This window comes from Cetorhinus maximus, chromosome 15 (genome assembly GCF_964194155.1).
Source record: "Cetorhinus maximus chromosome 15, sCetMax3.hap1.1, whole genome shotgun sequence".
Taxonomy (NCBI): domain Eukaryota; kingdom Metazoa; phylum Chordata; class Chondrichthyes; order Lamniformes; family Cetorhinidae; genus Cetorhinus; species Cetorhinus maximus.
This window is the reverse complement of record NC_135893.1, coordinates 63,081,826-63,100,617: the sequence shown is the minus strand read 5'-3', so window position 1 is coordinate 63,100,617 and position 18,792 is coordinate 63,081,826. Positions and strand designations below refer to the sequence as shown.

At 44.9% G+C, this 18,792-nt stretch overlaps 2 protein-coding genes across 8 annotated transcripts in view; one reads left to right on the top strand and one right to left on the bottom strand.

Moving 5' to 3' along the window:
* Positions 1 to 349: 349 nt before the first annotated feature.
* On the top strand, positions 350 to 9,553 carry LOC144690757 (ADP-ribose pyrophosphatase, mitochondrial-like). Of its 5 annotated transcripts, none has more exons than XM_078558554.1 (8): positions 350 to 921; positions 2,622 to 2,876; positions 3,299 to 3,406; positions 5,326 to 5,412; positions 6,737 to 6,845; positions 8,144 to 8,293; positions 8,613 to 8,697; positions 8,981 to 9,553. In XM_078558554.1, the coding sequence occupies exons 1-8, from the start codon at positions 806 to 808 to the stop codon at positions 9,124 to 9,126; spliced, it is 1,056 nt and encodes a 351-aa protein (XP_078414680.1). In that variant the 5' UTR covers positions 350 to 805; the 3' UTR covers positions 9,127 to 9,553. The 5 variants fall into 5 exon arrangements, with proteins under 5 accessions (XP_078414680.1, XP_078414681.1, XP_078414683.1 ...); XM_078558555.1 differs by having other exon boundaries at positions 351 to 867; XM_078558557.1 differs by having other exon boundaries at positions 354 to 545.
* Positions 9,554 to 10,874: 1,321 nt separating this feature from the next.
* The window catches only part of gaa2 (alpha glucosidase 2), a 42,833-nt gene continuing 34,915 nt past the window's right edge, over positions 10,875 to 18,792 (bottom strand). Inside the window, exons 17-20 of one of the 3 annotated variants that reach the window (XM_078558551.1) lie at positions 16,597 to 16,695; positions 14,883 to 15,047; positions 12,685 to 12,831; positions 10,875 to 11,622 (exon numbers count right to left, since the gene is read on the bottom strand). In XM_078558551.1, the coding sequence (XP_078414677.1) occupies positions 11,560 to 11,622; positions 12,685 to 12,831; positions 14,883 to 15,047; positions 16,597 to 16,695 (474 nt within the window). In that variant the 3' untranslated portion in view covers positions 10,875 to 11,559. The remainder of the gene's footprint in view (positions 11,623 to 12,684; positions 12,832 to 14,882; positions 15,048 to 16,596; positions 16,696 to 18,792) is intronic. The other 2 variants (XM_078558552.1, XM_078558553.1) reach the window with 2 other exon arrangements.

Sequence of the window (18,792 nt, the reverse complement as noted above, 5' to 3'; positions counted from 1 at the left end):
GTGAGCTGGGGGTGTGAGCAGTGAGCTGGGGGTGTGAGCTGTGAGCTGGGGGTGTGAGCTGTGGAGCTAGGGGGCTGTGGAGCTGGGGGGCTGTGAGCTAGGGGGCTGTGGAGCTGGGGGGTGAGCTGAGGGCTAGGGTCTGAGCTGAGGGCTAGGGTCTGAGCTGAGGCCTAGGGTCTGAGCCGAGGGCTGGAAGGGGGTGGGCTGTGGGCTGGGGGTCTGAGCTGAGGGCTAGGGTCTGAGCTGAGGGCTAGGGTCTGAGCCGAGTGCTGGAAGGGGGTGGGCTGTGGGCTGGGGGTCTGAGCTGAGGGCTAGGGTCTGAGCTGAGGGCTAGGGTCTGAGCTGAGGGCTAGGGTCTGAGCTGAGGGCTGAGGGCTAGGGTCTGAGCCGAGGGCTGGAAGGGGGTGAGCTGAGGGCTAGGGTCTGAGCCGAGGGCTGGAAGGGGGTGAGCTGAGGTTTGGGAGTCTGAGCTGGGAGGGGTTAGCAGGATAAAGGGGCCCTGAGTAAAAGGCTCCACTGTGAATTTGGCTCTGATTGAGCAAGAGGTAGGGGCTGTAAGTGTAGCCTGGTTGTGAACAGAAGTTGATAGTTGGGAGCGTGAACAGGACTAGGTGTGAGCAGTGAGTGTAAATATTGGGCTGAGATTGTGAGCAGCCTGAGTGTAAGTGTTGTGTGAACAAAAGCTGAATGTGTGGGCTGTTAGTATAATGGAACTGAATGTAAGTTAGGGGGTGTGAGTGTGAGCAGAGACTGGTGTGCGGGTTTAAGCAAGTACATTGTGTATAAACAAAACCCCTGGGATCTGATGATGGGCGTGTGCATTCTCTGCACTGCTGTCCTAGCTTGCTGCATTTGGATCAGACACAGGTACAGTGACCTGAGAGATGGCGTCCAGGCTCTGTCGCTGGTCTTATTTTTGAGGTACTGCTCTCTGGAGGAGGTGGGGAAACAAGAAGGAGCCATGATGGGTCAAATGGCCTCCCTCTGTGCTGTATATTTTCTATGTTTAAGAACTAGGCATCACGATGATGCAGTGACATCTTGCAGATTTATACAATTGTTTGTTCATTTCCTTTTGTTAGTTCCCTGAGTGACTCATTTGGTGAACTAATTCTTTTGTGTGCATTGGAGACTGACAGGTTCCAGATTTGATCCCAGACTCTGCTACATTTGGCGATCACAGCCAGGGCCAGTAATGGAGATGTTACAATCTGTTTAACATCTTCCTACATTAGGGAAGAGAACAGTCAGTCAGGATTTTTTACTCAATAGCCTCTGCTGCAAATACACTCATGCAGAATCCAGCTGAAGAAGAAGGGCTCGCTTTTTACAACACCTTCCACAATCTCAGGATGTCCTAAGGTGCATTTACAGACAATGAAGTACTTTTATGGTGCAGTCACTGTTGTAATGCAGCAGCCAATTTGTGTACAGCAAACTCCCACAAACAGCAATTTGATAACTAGATAACCTGTTTCTAGCTTTTGGTTGTGGGATAAAAATTGGTCGGGACATCAGAATATCTCCCCTGCTTTTGGGAACTTCTGCATCCACCTGAGATCACTGATCGGTCCTCGGTTGAACATCTCGTGCAAAAGTCAGCACTTCCAACTGTGCAGCACTCCCTCAGTACTACACTGGAAAATCATTCTTGATTTATGTGCTCATGTCTCTGAAGTGAAACTTGGACCCACAATCTTTCAATTCCAAGTGCTGCCCAGTGAGCCACAGCTGACAAAGATATCTACTGTAGCTGAACAGCCTGGACACACAGTCATTATTTCAGTGATTTACTGAAAATGCTGTTGGCCTAGCATCATCAGAGATATCAGGATAGTACTGGATGGTTAAATATTATGAAAATTGAAAAAAAGTCTCTCTTAAATCTCTTGTGTGCTTGTAACTTTAATCAGCTGACTTGAGGAAGTGTGTCAGCAACTTGATTTTTTTCCATCTTGAGCTTTATATTTCTGCTGGTTGGTTTCGCTGTTTGATGGCAGCTGCTCAGCAACGGAAATGCAAAAACATTGATTGTATTCAGTCAGCAACCACTACGCCATTATCCAGTGACTAACCGTGATTAATTGCTCAGGAAGACCAAACGTCAAGCGTTTCTTTTTCTAACCACCAGCAACCGCTGTCTTTGGCAGAGATCGCCAGCAGCTTCTCGATCCACAGAGATAAGGGTTGGGCAGCAGAACACCGGAGATTAAACCAGTGATTGGAGGAAATGTTATTCTAAGGGACTCGGGAGGTAGGGAGAGAGAGAGATGGGAGTGGGTGGGGATGTATCTGAAATTGTGCTTGAACTGGGTGCAGTGTATATTGAGTAAGATTGTACATGAGGATGTATTTGAGATTTAAGTCACACTTAAAACCCTGATAAATTCAGGAAAATCTGAAAAATTGGACTGCACAAAATATGCCATAATTTAGTAAAGAACTTGCATTTATGTAATGCCTTTTTAAAGATATCCTAAAGCAGGTCACAGCCAATTAGAGACTTTCTGAAGAGTAGTCACTGTGTACTGCAGAAGTGGTTTATGTATTGAAAAATTTGGGTTCTAAGGGGTTGGATATTCAGAAAACAAGTTCCTAATGATAAAGCATTTCTTTTTCAGTGTCAGCCTCGCCCAGTCCAGTTGGTACAAGCCTGTATCTTACCCAGTGTGCCCTGCCTTGCATCGCAATATGGGAACCCCACTGATGATTCACGTCAAAGCACGAAGCTCACCATATCCAGGGTCAAGGGTCAAGCGTTTTCCTGTCCCTGACGGCTATGTCAGCTGGAGCATCCCGTGGCGAAAATATGAGCCAGTGGACTACACAGCAGATATCATCAAGGCTGGACCCGAGTGGGCAGACCCTGACTTCAGGTAACATGGGGGATAGGAGAGGGAGAGTGAGTTAGGAGAAGGGGAGGAGTAGGAGAGGGAGGATGTATTTCCCCCAGTGTGTGTGTGTTTGTATGTATGTGTCTGTTGCTCTGGCTGCGGGTCCCTCACCCTCTGTATCACAGGGAGAGACACACAGGGAAACAGACACACAAAGAAGAAAATTCTCTCCAACTGTCCCTCCCTCTGTGTCTGTCTCTCTGGCTACGAGTGCCTCTCCCTGCGTTTCTGTCTTTCTCTCTCTGTGTCTGTCTTTCCCTGAAAAGGGCGTGTCTCACCCTGGATGTCAGTTTCCTTTTCGACTTTGTTCCATCCATCAGCCTTTATTTACTTGCTGAGTTTAAAAATGTATTCATTGTCTGTCAACCATTTGTTTTGTCGTTAACATGCTATTTGTGACACAGGAAGGAAGGACAATCTGAACAGGGTCCACGATTCAATACACTGGATGGTAGAATAGATCGGAGAAGTTTTCTGGGTTGCTATGAGCTAGATGAGGACAAGCTGCCTCGGTGAGTACTGATCCCACTCATTTGTTTCAATTTCATGGTGAGCTTCCAAGGTTAGAAACAGTGAGGGAAAGTTTCAGATTCCTAGATTTTTATTGCACCATTGTTGGCTTTCAGCTGCCTGGGCCCTAAGCTCTGGGATTCTCTGCCTAAACTAAATTTTGTTTGGTAACGATTTTGTGAAGTGTCTTGGGAGATTTTACTATGTTAAAAGTGTTATATACATGCAATAATTGTTGTATTTAAAGAAGATGGTGACAGCTCCCCTGGCTGAGTTGCTAACTGTGCCACTTAGTGTGTAATCCAGGCACAATCCCACACAGAAACATCAAAAGTTCAATCTCTGTGTTGTGCTGAGTTAGCACATCTCAACTTGGATGGCATTAGGGAACAGTATAATTTGGCCTTAGTTCCCCTGAGATGTGGGGGAGGGCAATCAGCCAAGGCTCCCTGTACTGATTGCTATACAATGACCTCCATTGGAAGTGTGAGTATGTGGCTGTTGGCTGATACCAAGATCGCACTGGGCTGTGATACACTCATAGCTTTCTATTACTTAATGTCATTCTTAAACATGAAGAACAGTCATTAGGATAAGGTACCAGATGTCATTCCACTCTTGTGGACTGTACCCTGGCATGAAGAAAGAAAGAAACACTTGCATTTATATAGCACCTTTCATTACCACAGGACATCTCAAGGCACTTAATCTGTTTTCTCAGGCCTGTTGATTGAGGGATGAATATTGTCCAGAACACACGTGAAAACTCTCTGCTCTTCTTCAAAATAGTACCATGGAATCTTTTAGATCCAACTGAGAGGGCAGATAGGGCCTAGATTTAACATCTAATCTGAAAGACAGTTCCTCCCAACAGTGTAGCACTCTCTCTTAACTGCACTGGAGTGTCAGCCTAGATTGTGCGCTCAAGTTTCTGGAGTGGGTCTTGAACCCACAAGCTGCCAATTAAAGTGAGAGTGCTCCCCACTGAGTCACGGCTGATGGCATGAGCTAGCATCTTCAAGAGAAGATGCATAATGAAGGAATGTGGATGTTGCTAAAAGGTAGCAGATTGATGGATGACGTGGGCATCAAAAGCAGATGTAAGCTCCTCAAATACACTCAAATGGGAGATTCCATTGAGCCAGAAAATGGAGTTAATAGTTTGCGGAGGGTTTACATCAGGAATCCAAGTGAACAGAGAAATGGAAAATGAAACTTGAAGCCAAGAAAAACAAAAATGAAACTGAAATGAGCACTGTAGAATTAGCACAGGGAGACTGGGAGAGGAACCTGGTAGTAATAGTGAACTTATCACTTAATATTTAGACAAGTCGCAGCACAATTTACAAAGCGAATGTGCTTTTGCATTCAAGCCAGTAGTGTTGAGTAATAGTATCCAAAGGTTCCGCTAAAACATTGGTCAATCAGCATAGTGGTCAGCACAGGTACAAAAATGACACACCTTCATGACTGACGATGCAGGGAAACGCAACAACAACAAAAAATCCCACATCTAAATGGAATGAGTGAGAAAGAAAGACGGTCTGTAGAGAAGATCAAAAAAAAATCTCTTTGAAGTTTAGAAAATATTAAATAATGTAATTGTTGAATATTACTTCAAAGCATGCCAGAGAATCAGGCCAGAGGGTATAATTTAAGATGATTGAAAAGTACATTTAGAACAGATACTGAAAATAATTATTTTATTCAAAGTGATGATGGTCTGCCAGATAAGAGGTCAGCAGTCTTTAGGTAAAGATCTTGCATTTAGAAGAAAAACAGAAAACGTTGGAAATACTCAGGTATGGCAGCATCTGTGGAGAGAGAAACAGAGTTAATTTTTCAGGTCTGTGACCTTTCATCAGAACATCGGATGAACATAACCACTTTTAACGGCTCATGCTTCTGATGTTATCCCTAGGAATCCAATGGGAAGAACGGGAATCGCTTCTCGAGGACTGCTGGGAAAGTGGGGACCAAACCACGCTGCTGATCCCATTGTCACACGGTATGTAACAAGCAGACTGCAAGGTCAACCTGTCATCAGTGCAGGATCAGCACCTTTACATCAGCCTGGTTGTGGCTGAACTTTACATTGGGTCCTCACAGTGAAAGAAAGGGAATTTGTATTTATATAGTGCCAACCTCAGGATGTCAGAATCACAGAATTTTAATGGCACAGAAGGAGGCCATTCAGCCCATCATGTCTGCACCGGTTCCCCGAATGAGCATTATGACCTAGTGCCATTGTCCTGCCTTTTCTTCATAGCCCTGCATGTTGTTTCTATTCAAATAATCATCTAATGCTCTCATGCATGCCTCGATTGAACCTGCCTCCACCACACTTCCAGGCAGTGCATTCCAGACCTGAACCACTCGTTGTGGGGAAAAATTTTTCTCACCTCACATTTGCCTCTTTTGCAAATCACTTTAAATCTGTGCCCTTTTATTCTTGATCCTTGTACAAGCAGGAACAGCTTCTCCCTATTTACTTTGTCCAGCCCCCTCATGATTTTGAACACCTCTATCAGATCTCCTCTAAGCCTTTGTGTTGTCAATTTTGTTGTCAATCAAAATGTCCCACAGCATTTTGCAGCCAATGAAATACTTATTTCAAAATACGCTCACTGTTGTAATGTAGAAAATGCAGAAGGCATTTTGCACACCAAGGTTCTACGAAGTGCAATGACCAGATAATCTTTTTTTTTACTGATGTTGGCTGAGAACTCCCCTGCTCTTTGAAATAGGGCCACGTCCTTCTATGCCCACCTGAGAGGGCAGATGGGACCTTGGTTTAATGTCTCATTTGAAAGTTGAAACCTCAGAAAATGCAGCATTCCCTCAGTACAGCACTGAAGCACCATTCAATACCTTGTTCTCAAGGCTCAGGAATGGGATCTGACACCAAGACCTTCTGACTTGTGGAGTGAGAGGATGATGTTGTAACTCTGCTACACCATTATTCCTATTGTAGATTTGAATCTAGATCCCAGTGGTGGGAGGGCAGTATCTGACCTACAGAGCTATTGAGGCATCAGTCAGAGAAAGAGCAGTGAAAAGTTTTTCTAACAGAGCCATAAATTTGCCTCATCCTTTTGTCTTGAACTACTTACTGTCTGTTCCCCCTTTCTATAGGAAAACAGTTCCTCATTATTTACTGTGTTAAAAGCCCTTGTAATTTTGTACAGGGTGCAGGAAAAAAATTGTCATTTGATAGTTGACCTCTCTCTCTCACCTCTGGCCCCCAACCCCTCCCTGTGACAGTTTTTCTTTGTTTTATCAATGGTCCTGTTTTGTTGCTAGCTGTGGGATGTTTTCCTTCTCCCTTGCAGGTGGAAAAGAGAGGCCGGTGAGAAGGTGATTCACGAGCTTTCTGGCAAACCCATCCTGCAGTTTGTGGCGATAAAGCGGAAGGATTGCGGGGAATGGGCAATTCCTGGGGTGAGGGCAGTGTGACACTTGTGACAGAGCACATCTTTATGTAGGCTATCTGTTGATAGTTTCATGGTCACCATTACTGAGACTAGCTTTCAACTCCAGGTTTTATTAATTGAATTTAAATTCCACCAGCTGCCATGTTGGGATTTGAACCCTTGATCCCAGGGCATTAGTTAAGGCCCCTGGATACTAGTCTAGTGACATTACCACTATGCCACTATCTCCCCTTTCCTTTCCTTTCCTTTCCTGGATTATTCGTTTCTGAGCATTGGGAGCTCTAAGTTAAGATGGAGCACAGATTTCCCTCTGCATTACTTTGACAATCTACCCCATTTTGCACTTCAGTATCAGCACTGAACACTCCCAGGTTTCCAACTCTGGTTGGATGATTTCCTGGAGGTTTTGTTACTTGACCAAATGCCTCCAATCACGCTGCTTCCATTCTGCTGCCATTAGTCATCCAATTTGTCCATTGTCACGGTGACCCCACCTTTCCACAGTCGGTTGAAAAGCAAATAGACTCTTCATTACCTGATTGAATGATTCTCGACTCTGTCAAACAGCCTTTTCTCCAAATGTAATATTTTTAAATTTAATAAAATGTTCAAAAATTTTTAATAAAACAATAATTTTTAAAATTAATAAAATAATAACTTTTCCCCGGTGTTTTCTCAGCAGTGTCCAGGAGGTTCATCTTTAATTCTTGCAGACAGGAGGGTTGGCAAACCTACTCAAGTCATATATGGGGTGCATTAAAAACAGAATTGACACTACATAACTCTAATACAGTACTGACATTAATTTAAGTACCTCCGAACATTTTTCTGCATTGTAGGTGCTATATAAATGCAAATTGCTGGTGTTACAAAGGTCCAGGTTCTCAAATAACTCTAACCAAAGGTTGCAGCAACCTGGACAGTAAGGGTCATTCAACTGTGGAGGGCCCACTGCTGCTTTCACCCAGCCCCACATCTCTGAGTGGAATAGTGTGACTTGGGGCACCATCTCTGGCTAATCTGTTTTCTCCCCTCACATCTGGAGCCCCTAACTCATCGTAAAGCAGAAAGGAGTGAATCTGGAGGTTCCACTTTGCCCTCCCCATGAACACTTGTCCTGCTATTCCTCTGATGTTGATTAAAGCTGGTGTGGATATGTAGGCCACACTTTTAAGGATTCCATTGAACTTTACCCCTAAGCAGATTATGGGGAGAGATGCTCTCTTTAAGGAGCTGGTCTCTCTGAGCCCAGTTCCCCCCAGGACTGAAGAGCCAGCTACTTTAATTGCCTCCTTCTTGTGGTAGGGAATGGTGGATGATGGTGAGCTTGTGTCGGCGACCCTGAAGCGTGAGTTTGGGGAAGAAGCACTTGATTCCCTTACTGCCTCCAAACTCGAGAAGGATCTCTTGAGGACACTGTTCCAAAGCGTTTTCAGTAAGGAGAAAGCCAAGGAGGTGAGCAAGCAGTATGAATCGCTTCTTTGATGTCTCTTATCCAACCCTCACTCTCTGGAGCTGGAGCTAGGGTGGCTGGGGGCAGGAGGAAGGGCATGAGGAGTGGGGTGGATGTGGGAGTTGGGGTGGATGTGAAGGGGCTAGGGTGGGTGTGGGGTGAAAATTCAGGGGTGGAGTGGGGCATGAGGGGCTCCTGATTAATGCCAAGAAAAAGAGTGAGCATCAGTTGCATGCGAACTGCTGTCAGGAAACTTGGTTGGTCTAGGCCAGTACAGTCCATTCCAGTTAATCCAATTTGTTTCCTAACTTTCTAATCCAGGTATTTGCAGGATACGTGGATGATCCTCGGAACACCGACAATGCCTGGATAGAGACAGTGGCAATGAATTTCCACGATGACACAGGTACATAAGAGGAGTTGAAGATGAGAAAGGGAGAGGGATGAAGAGAGGAGGAGGAGAAGGAGAGCAAGGGGTGAAGGGGAGACAGGATGAGGAAGAGGAGCAGATTCCTCTGCCACATATCCAGAATTCCAACAGTGATGACACTCAGTATTTCATTAGCTGTAAAATGCTTTGGGATGTGGCGAAGGTGCTGTAGAAATACAAGTTTATCTTCCTTTATAAGAACCAGTGGCAAAGAATCCCATTAATAACTCTGGTAGTTATATGTTACTTCTCTTTCCAGGAGACAGTGTGGGACAGCTGGATCTTCAGTCGGGTGATGATGCTGGGTGTGTCCAGTGGTCTGACATTGACCGGAAGTTGCAACTCTATGCCATGCACTCCCATTTCCTGAAGAGAGCTACTGAGCTCTGGGATGCCCACTGGTAGCGAAGAATGGTGAACGAGGTGGTCCAAGGGACATTAACTCAAAGCAAAGTCTACAAAGAATGAAGAAAATGGGAGGGATGGGATGGGGAGGTTGGCGGTGGTGGTGGAGGGGTCTGATTTGGAGCCTAGTCAGCCTCAGTTAATTAGTGCAACACACATAACATTACCCAGATCAAACGTTTTTGGTCAGAGAGCACAGGCTGTGGGAACAGGGCCGAACAGAAACTCGACCCTGGCAGGGTCCAATCGGGTGGGATCATGGCACATGCTCAGTTCCAGTATCATATATAGGTATGGTGCTGGCCTAGTCAATCCATTAGGACCAGCTATACTGGCCTCTTTGGAGAGTTACTCATATCAGATATAACCACTTACTAATTTTGAACGTTTTCTTCATAAGGTTTTAGTCAAACATTTTTGAAGTAACGTGGCACAATCTGGGCAGATTCTATGCAACTAGATTGGAATGTCACTTAAAAAGAATGGCTGTACAATGTAGTCAAAACAGAAAGAATTTTAATTCCCCTCTCCTTTTTCCCTTCCCATTGCTCTTTGCCTCCCTCTCTTCTGTACCCCTCACCACCTTCCTTCTCTCCAGCCTCTCCTTTCCTCCTTTCTCCTTCCATCCCTCTTCCCTCTTGCTTGGCTTTCTCTTTCCTCTCCCCTTCCCCTCATGTTCTCCCTCCATCTCACCCTCCAGTTCTCTCCCCCCAACCTCTCCTGTCCCACTCTTACCATCACCCCCCCCCGCCCCCCACCGACCTCCAGCTCATCCTTGTCCCTCTCCCACCCTTCTCTGCTTCCATTCCCTTTCCCATTCAACATTAATGATATTTCGAGGAAAATGCAAAAAGACTTGAAAGCACTTTCACTTCACTGTAAAAGAATAGAAGTCAACCTCTGACCTGTCATTAAAAGTAAGTGTTTGAAATGTAAGGACAAAAAATCTACTAAAAATGCCTCTGTGCCCTAACTCAGACTGCAGTGATTTGATTCCACATGCTGCCTCATTAAACAGTAGGTTTAAGCTGAGAGAAATGTAATTTGTGGTTCCTCTTTCTGAAATGTTAATTTTTTTGGTCTAGTCTTCAGGGCAACTAGGAATGGGCACTAATTGCTGACTTTACTAGCGACACTGATATCCTGAGAACAAGTTAAAACATGGATTTTAAAAACTTGTAATTGAAGGAGAAAGAGAAGAGTGAGGGAGATGAGAAGTTCTACAGTTTTCAGGTCCAAGGACAGGATGAATTCAGATAGGAGATTGGATTGAGTGCTGATTTTAACAACGTTAGGAGGCAACAAAATTACCTTTTCAACGGGCATGTGCATAATGTTACCTTTAATCTGACCAATTAAACTCCTGTACAGTTTCGAACCCCAGTTTGCATGTAGATTCAATAAACTCAATGAGAACACAGGGAAGCAACACAAACAAAGTTGAGGATTTATTATGGACACTTCAGTCTGTTATAGAATCATACAGTGCAGAAAGAGGCCATTCAGCCCATCAGACCTGTGCTGGCTGTTTGAAAGAGCTATCCAATTACTGTGGTCCTGCTCCTCTTGTCCTTTCCCCATAGCCCTGCAAATATTCTCCCCTTCAAGTACTTATCCAATTCCCTTTGGAAAGTTATTGAATCTGCTTCCACCAGCCTTTCACGCAATACATTCCTGATCGCAACTGACTGCTTAGGCCATAATACTTCATCTCGCATAGTTCCATCGAGTAGACAAGGAAACATGAACAAAGTTAAAATGATTTAGTGTATCCACTTTATTCTTTTATTTCACATCTTTTTTAAAATAAATACACCATGGAGATTTTCTTCCCCATCTGATCCAGTGTTTACAATAGTCGAGTTTTTTTGCCAGGAAGTGAGCATAGGTAAGGACAAGGGATGAACTGATTTGATTTATCCTCACTTGCAGTAAAGCAGCATCTGCCTGAAGGCTTCATTTTACACATTAACACCAAAGTCAGCAAAATATCAGCTCTGCCAAGCAGCATAGATTTAAATAGAACACTGAGTTGGTGGGAAAGGGGAATAACAAGGTAAGGCTAAAAAACAGGCTAAACTACAAAGAAGGGAAATCTGAAATAAAAACTGCAGATTCTGGAAAGATACAGCAGACCAGACAACGTGTAAATATTAAAAATAGGTTTTTAAGATTCACTGGCTGTAAAGCACTTTAGGACGTCCTGAGTTGATGAAAGATGCTATATAAATGCAAATTTGTTCATTAGTGTGTTTGGGGAGAGCTGCTTTGGAAGAATGGGCCTCTTCAAGGAAGGTTCAGACCTTAAAAGCACACCCATTTTTCTGTCCTCGGATGTCAACTGGCCTGCTGTGTATTTCCAGACAAGGTGACAAGCTAGGGCCTGCTCTCCACAGCAAGATGAATCCTCACTTTGAAGTTTGATTGCAGACGTTATGACCACAAGATGTGGAACCCTTTATCGAGGGGGAGATGGAGATTATTGATAGTCAGAACCTGCAAGGAGATGGGAACAACACTATATTCATTCAAAATTGGGCTTTTACACACACCATTCACTTAATAACCTTTTCAGGTATCCAAGGAGTTGTGAATACAAGATCTGAAATTAACAGTGCCTAGTACACAGGCACCAGTCAACATACAGTGCCTGGTATATGAATAAAATGTCCTGAAGTGCTTCATAGGAGCGTTATCAGACAAAATTTGACACTGAGCCAAAGAAGGAAACATTAGGATGGGGCCAAAAGCTTGGTCAAGTAGGTTTTAAGGAGCATCTTAAAAGGGGAGAGAGAGGCAGAGAAGCGAAGAAGTTTGTGGGGGAGTTCCAGAGCTTGGGACCAAGACGGCTGAAGGCATGGTCACAAATGGGGTAAAGGGAAGGGATAAGACACAAGAGACTAGAGTTGGAAGTATGTGGAATTGTTGAAGGATTGTAAAGATGAAAAAAGTTAACTGATGTGGAGGGTGACGGAAGGGGGCAACCGGGGTGGATGGCAATAAGGTTTGGGGTCAACAGAGGTTGGGGGGGTGACAGACGAAGGAGGGGGCAACAACAGGGGCTGACGAAGGAGGGGGCAACAACAGAGGTGGGGGGTGTACAGGAAGGGGGTGATAGAGATGGGGGGGGCGACAGAGGAAGGGGGTGATAGAGATGGGGGGGCGACAGAGGAAGGAGGTGATAGAGATGGGGGGGCGACAGAGGAAGGGAGAGATAGAGATGGGGGCGATAGAGGAAGGGGGTGATAGAGATGGGGGGGCGACAGAGGAAGGAGGTGATAGAGATGGGGGGGCGACAGAGGAAGGGAGAGATAGAGATGGGGGCGATAGAGGAAGGGGGTGATAGAGATGGGGGGGCGATAGAGGAAGGGGGTGATAGAGATGGGGGGGGCGACAGAGGTTGAGATGGTGACAGAGAAAGGGGGGATGACAGAAATTGGGGGGGCAACAGCGGTAGGGCATGACTGAGGAAGTGGGGCCGACAGACTTTTGAAAAATATGAGGCGGGGGGTGGTAAAAGAATGCATAGTGGTGAAATCCTGGCAAATCCAGACTCACCTGGTTTGAAGAGTAGGAAAATGAAACAGGCCGCTGATTTACGATAACCTTCAACGGTCGGAACTTGACCCCATACACGCTTAAGGTGTTCACCTTGATGTAAGTGGCCTCAGTGTTCACATGTACCACTTTGGATATCAGTTGGCTCTACACACAACACAGCAAGAGGAAGGATTCAATCTGAGGGCAGATCATTCAGCAGATATAGGCACAACAGCAAAACTGTGCAATCCTAGGCAGCCAGGGGTCACCATGTTGATCCAGCAAAAAGGACACCTGCACACTCAAACATTGTCTAGTAAAATGTAAGGCCCCAAACCAAACACACAGGACGCACCATTGGGTGGACGACTCTTGTTTCACTTGTGTGCCTTTAAAAGCTCTCCCCTGAAGGTGTTTCTCCTGGCTGGCGTATGGCCCAGAGGTCTCCAGGAATTGGAGGCAAATTTCTAGGTTACTGCTGTGAGCAAACATGCAGGAGAAAAATTGTAGGGGCATTAAAAAAAGGTATTTATTCTTGTTGAAAACTTTATTTGTTGTTTAAATATCAGAGATAGGGAAAGAAGGCTGTTTCACTGACATCATGAATCATCCAATAGGATACTAGAAGTCTCTATTCACTTCCTATTTGACTGTGGAAAGGCCAGAGCTATGGGGTTTGACGTGTCAAGCAGGCAATAGTGGGAGAGTATGGGTCAGTTGGAAGTTATATGATGACATCTCATGGAATATGTCCAATTAGAGTTGACAACTCTAGTACAGTTACATAGCCAAACACAATGTAGATCTCATCCACTGCCTACCTATGTAAACCAGTGTTTCTTAAACTTTTTCCCAGTGTGACCCCATTTTAATGCCCCAGACTTCGTGTGACCCCAGTGTGAAAATTTGGAGGTACAAGAGTTGTTGGCAGGGAGGGGGTGATGGTAGCTTTCAGCTGCTGAGCCTGGGGGGAAAGGGTGCTGAGCAGGAGGGTGGACATCAGCTGCTGAGGGGCTGGAGGGAGGGGGGAGTGAGATTGAGCAACGTGGGAAGTGTTTAAGCTGCAGGGATTTTTGTAAATTTGTAAATTTTGTAAACAGCCTTTTTTGCATCAGGAATCTGGCCTCGAAACTCTTTTTTAGGTCATGCCCACCATTAGAAAATAAAGTGAGGATTTAAAGGAGCTTCACAGCTGTTAGCACCCAGTCCGAGCCTCAGAACTCATGACCTCAAAATCTCATCTTGCAATCTTATTGGGGGTCACACTCCACAGTTTGGGAAGCCCTGGCATAGACTAACAATCAGGTTTGGAATGATGACCAGGAGTCGGGAATCTGCCTGGGTCAGGGTCAGGCTCAGATTCTGAGACATTCCTGATCTGTTTGGCTTCTCACCCATCAAACTGCTATTCACCATGGACAGACAAGGATTGGATCGGACTCTGATGCGAAGTGCTCCACAGTTGACAAGCCTGCTGCTACACATGTCTTGATCACAGGTGAAGAACAGCCACTTGGCTGTGGTGAAGGCAGGGTTTGGGGGGGGGCGGGGGGGAGGAGTGTATGGGGTAAGTGACAGGCACCAGAGGGGGCACAACCTTAAATACAGAACCCAGCCATTGAAGAGAAAATCGGGAAGCATTTTCACAAAAAGGTTCTGGAATTCTCTCTCTCCAAAAGGACGTGGGTGCTGGCAGTCAATTGGAATTTCAAGACTGTGAATAATAAATGTTCTTGTTATTTAAGAGTATCAAGGAAAACGGTGCAAAAACAGATAAATATATAGAATTTACAGAACAGAAACAAGCCATTTGACTCATCATCAATGGCAGTATTTATGCTCCAAATGGACCTCATCATACCTTACTTCATCTAATCCCTTAGGCATATCCTTCTATTCCTTTCTCCCTCCTTTGTTTATCTAGCTTCCCCTTAAATGCTTCTATGAGGGCAAATGGAAAAGAGTTGAGGTGACGATCAGCATGATCCAACTGAATGGTGGAGCAGATTCAAGGGGATGAATGGCCGCCTCCTCTAATACCTTCAACACAGAAAGGAGAAAAAAATTGCAAGGTGGTGGCAAGGGCAGCAGCAGGTGAAGATACCTAACTGAAATAGGTCGGAAATATCAGTTAATATTCCACCAGCAGTCAACCAGCTCCTGAATGAAAGCCCCCCCCCACCCCGAATTAGGGAGTTTTGGGTTCAGGATCATACCTTGTTCACAGAGAATTCAACGTAAGTGTAATCGTTCCTCTCGTAAGTATTCAGGCTCTCTCCATCGTCCCAAAAGAGGCAGCCCTTTGCCGATGCATTCTGGGACAAAGCCACAAACAGGTGAAGAGGGTTTCCACTACTTACCCAGGTGGTTGTGGCAGGTTCCTGTTCAGAAAGAGAGGCAGACCATCAACTTGGGGATGGAGAGAATGTTGTCGGCTAAGAGTATCAAGGGATATGGACCTAAGGAGGGTAAATGGAGTTGAAGTACAAATCAGCCATGATCTAATGGAATCAAGGGGCTGAATGGCCTCCCCCAGTTCCTGTGGAGAACTGTAAAACTTCCAGCGCCATGAATCCATTCCTTTGGGAAAGGAAAGAAAGAACTATAGCACCTTTCAAAACCTCAGGACATTGCAAAATGCTTTACATGTTGTAACATTACATTGTAATGTAGAAATTGTGGCAGCCAGCTTTCACAGAGCAAAGTCTCACCAACAGCAATGTGTTAATGACCAGATAATCTATTGTTTACAGCGATGTTGCTTGAGGGATAAAGGTTAGGACATGAGGAGAAATCTCCTGCACTTCTTCAAAATACTAAGGGATCTTGTACTTGTACGTTCACATGAGAGGGGACATGGGGCCTCGGTTTAACATTTCATCCAAATGATGGCACTGACAACTGTGCAGCGCTCCCTCAGTACCACAGCGGAGTGTCAGCCTCGATCTTAGGACAAAACTGGTAGAAATTTTGAAAGAGGTATAATTTATTTTCCTTCCTTCTTGGGATATGAGTGTCACTGGCCCAGAAGGAAAAACCAGTAAAACTTGGAAATGACTGGTACCGATCTGAACTGGAGTTCCATTTTAAGGTATACAAGACCAGTTCAGATCAGTACCAGTCACTTCCAAGTTTTACTGGTTATTCCTTCTTGCTCATCCCTAATTGCCCTAGAGAAGGTGGTGGTGAGCTGCATTCTTGAACCACTGAAGTCTATGTGATGTAGGTACACACAAAGTACTGTAAGGAGGGCATTTCATGGTTTTGACCCTGCAAAAATGAATGACCGGCAATATAGTTCCAAGTCAGGATGGTGTGTAGCTCGAAGGGGAACTTGCAGGTGGTGATGTTCCCATGCATTTGCTGTCCTTGTCCTTCTTGGTGGTAGGGGTATGGATTTGGGAGGTGCTTTCAAAGAAGCCTTGGTGAGTCGTTATAGTGCATCTTGTATATGGTACACACTGCGGCCACTGTGTGCTGGTGGGAGGAAGTGAATGTTTAAGGTGGTGAATGGGGTGCCGATCAAGCAGGCTGCTTTGTCCTGGATAGTGTTGTTGGAGCTGCATGCAGAGGCAAGTGGAGTCTATTCCATCACACTCCTGACTTTTGTCTTGTAGAGATAATGGACAGGCTTTGAGGAATCAGGAGGTGAGTTATTTGGCACAGAACTCCCAGTCTTTGATCTGCTTTAGCCACACTATTTTTATGGCTGGTCCAGTTAAATTTTTGGTCAATGGTAATCCCCCCCCCCACCCCAGGATGTTGATGGTGGGGGATTCAGTGAGGATAATGCGATTGAATATCAAGGGAAATTGGTTAGATTCTCTCTTGTTGGAGATGGTCACTGCCTGGCACTTGAGTGGCACAGAAAGAAAAACAAGAAACCTAGGTATGAAACTGAAAGTGCTGTGACGGGTTGCCATGAGGTACCTGTGTGGGGATGATCGCTCCCTCTCGAAGATGTAGGTTGATGGTGTCCAAAGGAGCAGAAAGTTTGACATATTCTCCCGTGCTATTGAAGGCTGAGCCCTGTTGGTAAGGAGAAAGTAACTGAGACGGTAATTGAACCAGAAGTCAACACAGCCCCCCCTCACTCCCACACACAACATCTGGGCAGTTTTGTACATGGGTACAAGACATCAGTGCCCATACTTCAGAGGAGATTGGATGATGGGGGTAAAAATAACAATTTCTTGCTGGTGAAGTTGAAAGACTGTCCCTGGAAAGAGGGTCGGCCAACTATTGTGTCAGCTACGGCTCAGTAGGTAGAGCTCTTACCTCCATGACAGTAGGTCCTGGGTTCAAATTCCATTCCTGAGAATTGAGCACAAAATCCATGCTGACACTACAGTGCAGATATAATGGAGTGCTGCACTGTCATAGAGTCATTACAGCACAGAAGGTGGTTATTCGGCCCATCGAGTCCATGCCAGCTCTCTGTAAACCAATCCAGTCAGTCCTATTCCCCACTCTATCTCCATGGCCCTGCAAGTTTATTTCCCACAAGAGCCAATCCAGTTTCCTTTAAAAATCATTAATCATTTCTGCTTCTACCACCCTCGTTGGCAGCAAGTTTCAGATCACTGCCACATCATAACTCGCTGCGTTGAAAACCTCTTCCTCATATACTCCCATGCATCAATTGACCAAAAACTTAAATATGTGTCCCCTAGTCCTTGTACCATCAGCTAATGGAAGCAACTTTTCTTTGTCAGAAGTGCTGTCTTTTGGATGAGATATTTATCCGAGGTCCTGTGTGCCCCTTCATGTAGATGTAAAAGATTCCATGACTTCTATCTCAAAGAAAAGCACAGCAGTTTTCACCAGTGTCCTGGCCAACATTTATCCTTCAACCACGCCTAAAGACAGATTATCTGGTCATTATCACATTGCTGTTTGTGGGATCTTGATGTTCACAATTGGGCTGCTGTTTCTTATATTATACCAATAAATATTCATGACCTCAGTCATGCCCCAAATTACATTACAGCCAATTAAGTTATTTTTGGCTGTTGTAATATAGGAATCACAGAAGTCCATTTGCCCACAGCAAGGACCCATATTCAGCAATTTGATGATTACAAGGTAATCTGTTTTAGTAATGTTGGCTGAGGGACAAATATTGGCCCCAAGGCACCAGGGAGAACTCCCCTGCTCTTCTTTGAATAGTGCCATGTGACCTTTTGCATCCACCACAGAGGGCCTCGGTAAAGAATCCCCGGTTAAATTGAGTTAGCTGAGCTCAGCCGCATTTCATTGAGTGACAAAACTGGCCTTGGCATTACCCAGGATCCTTGCACATGATCATCAGCCAGTGGCCCCAATGGAAAGTTCATGCAGGTGGATGGTGTCAAGTTGCCAACCCTCCAGGATTGTCCTGGCGTCTCCAGGAATTACACTGAAATACACAAGTATACAGCACAGAAACAATCCATCGTGGCCAACCAATCTGTGCTGGTACACAAATCTCCTCCTATTCCATCTACCTAATCTCAACTTTTCAGCAAATCCTTTTTCTCATCTAGTGCTCATGTAGTTTCCTTTTGAAAGCAGCTAAGTTATTTGCTTCAACCCCTTCCTGTGGTAGTGAGTTCCAAATTCTGACCACAGTCTGAATGAAGAAATTTCTCCTTGTTCCTTTATTGTGAAGGGTAAAGAGTGGGACGAATTTTTGAAATGTATTCAGGAGAACTTCCTTGACCAGTATGTTCTTAGTCCAACTAGGAAGGAGGTTTTGCTGGATCTAGTGTTGGGGAATGAAGTGGGCCAAGTAACTATGTGGCTATGGGGGGACTCTCAGGTAAGCGTCATTATTATATTATAAAGTTTAGATTGGTAATGGGGAAAAAACCAAGGAACGATCTAAAGTAGAACTTCTAAATTTGAATAGGGATAACCTCAATGGGATGAGAGGGGATCTAGCCAAGGCAAAATTGAACCAATGATTGACAGAAAAAAATGTAACGGAACAATGGGTGATCATTGAGGAGATGTTTAAGGACTGACTAGGTACATTCCAACAAGGGCAACGGATAAATGAACCAAAGCCAGGGTTCCTTAGATAACAAGGTAGATAGAGAATATGAGGAAACATTAAAAGAGCGTGTATGTTACATGATAGGTGAA

Bases quoted from the DNA above. Each gene is read 5' to 3' on its own strand.
- LOC144690757 (XM_078558554.1), top strand. From the start codon at position 806: ATGATGGGCGTGTGCATTCTCTGCACTGCTGTCCTAGCTTGCTGCATT. The intron at 2,877-3,298 runs GTAACATGGGGG...TTTGTGACACAG, and splicing joins TGGGCAGACCCTGACTTCAG to GAAGGAAGGACAATCTGAAC. The intron at 3,407-5,325 runs GTGAGTACTGAT...TGTTATCCCTAG, and splicing joins GATGAGGACAAGCTGCCTCG to GAATCCAATGGGAAGAACGG.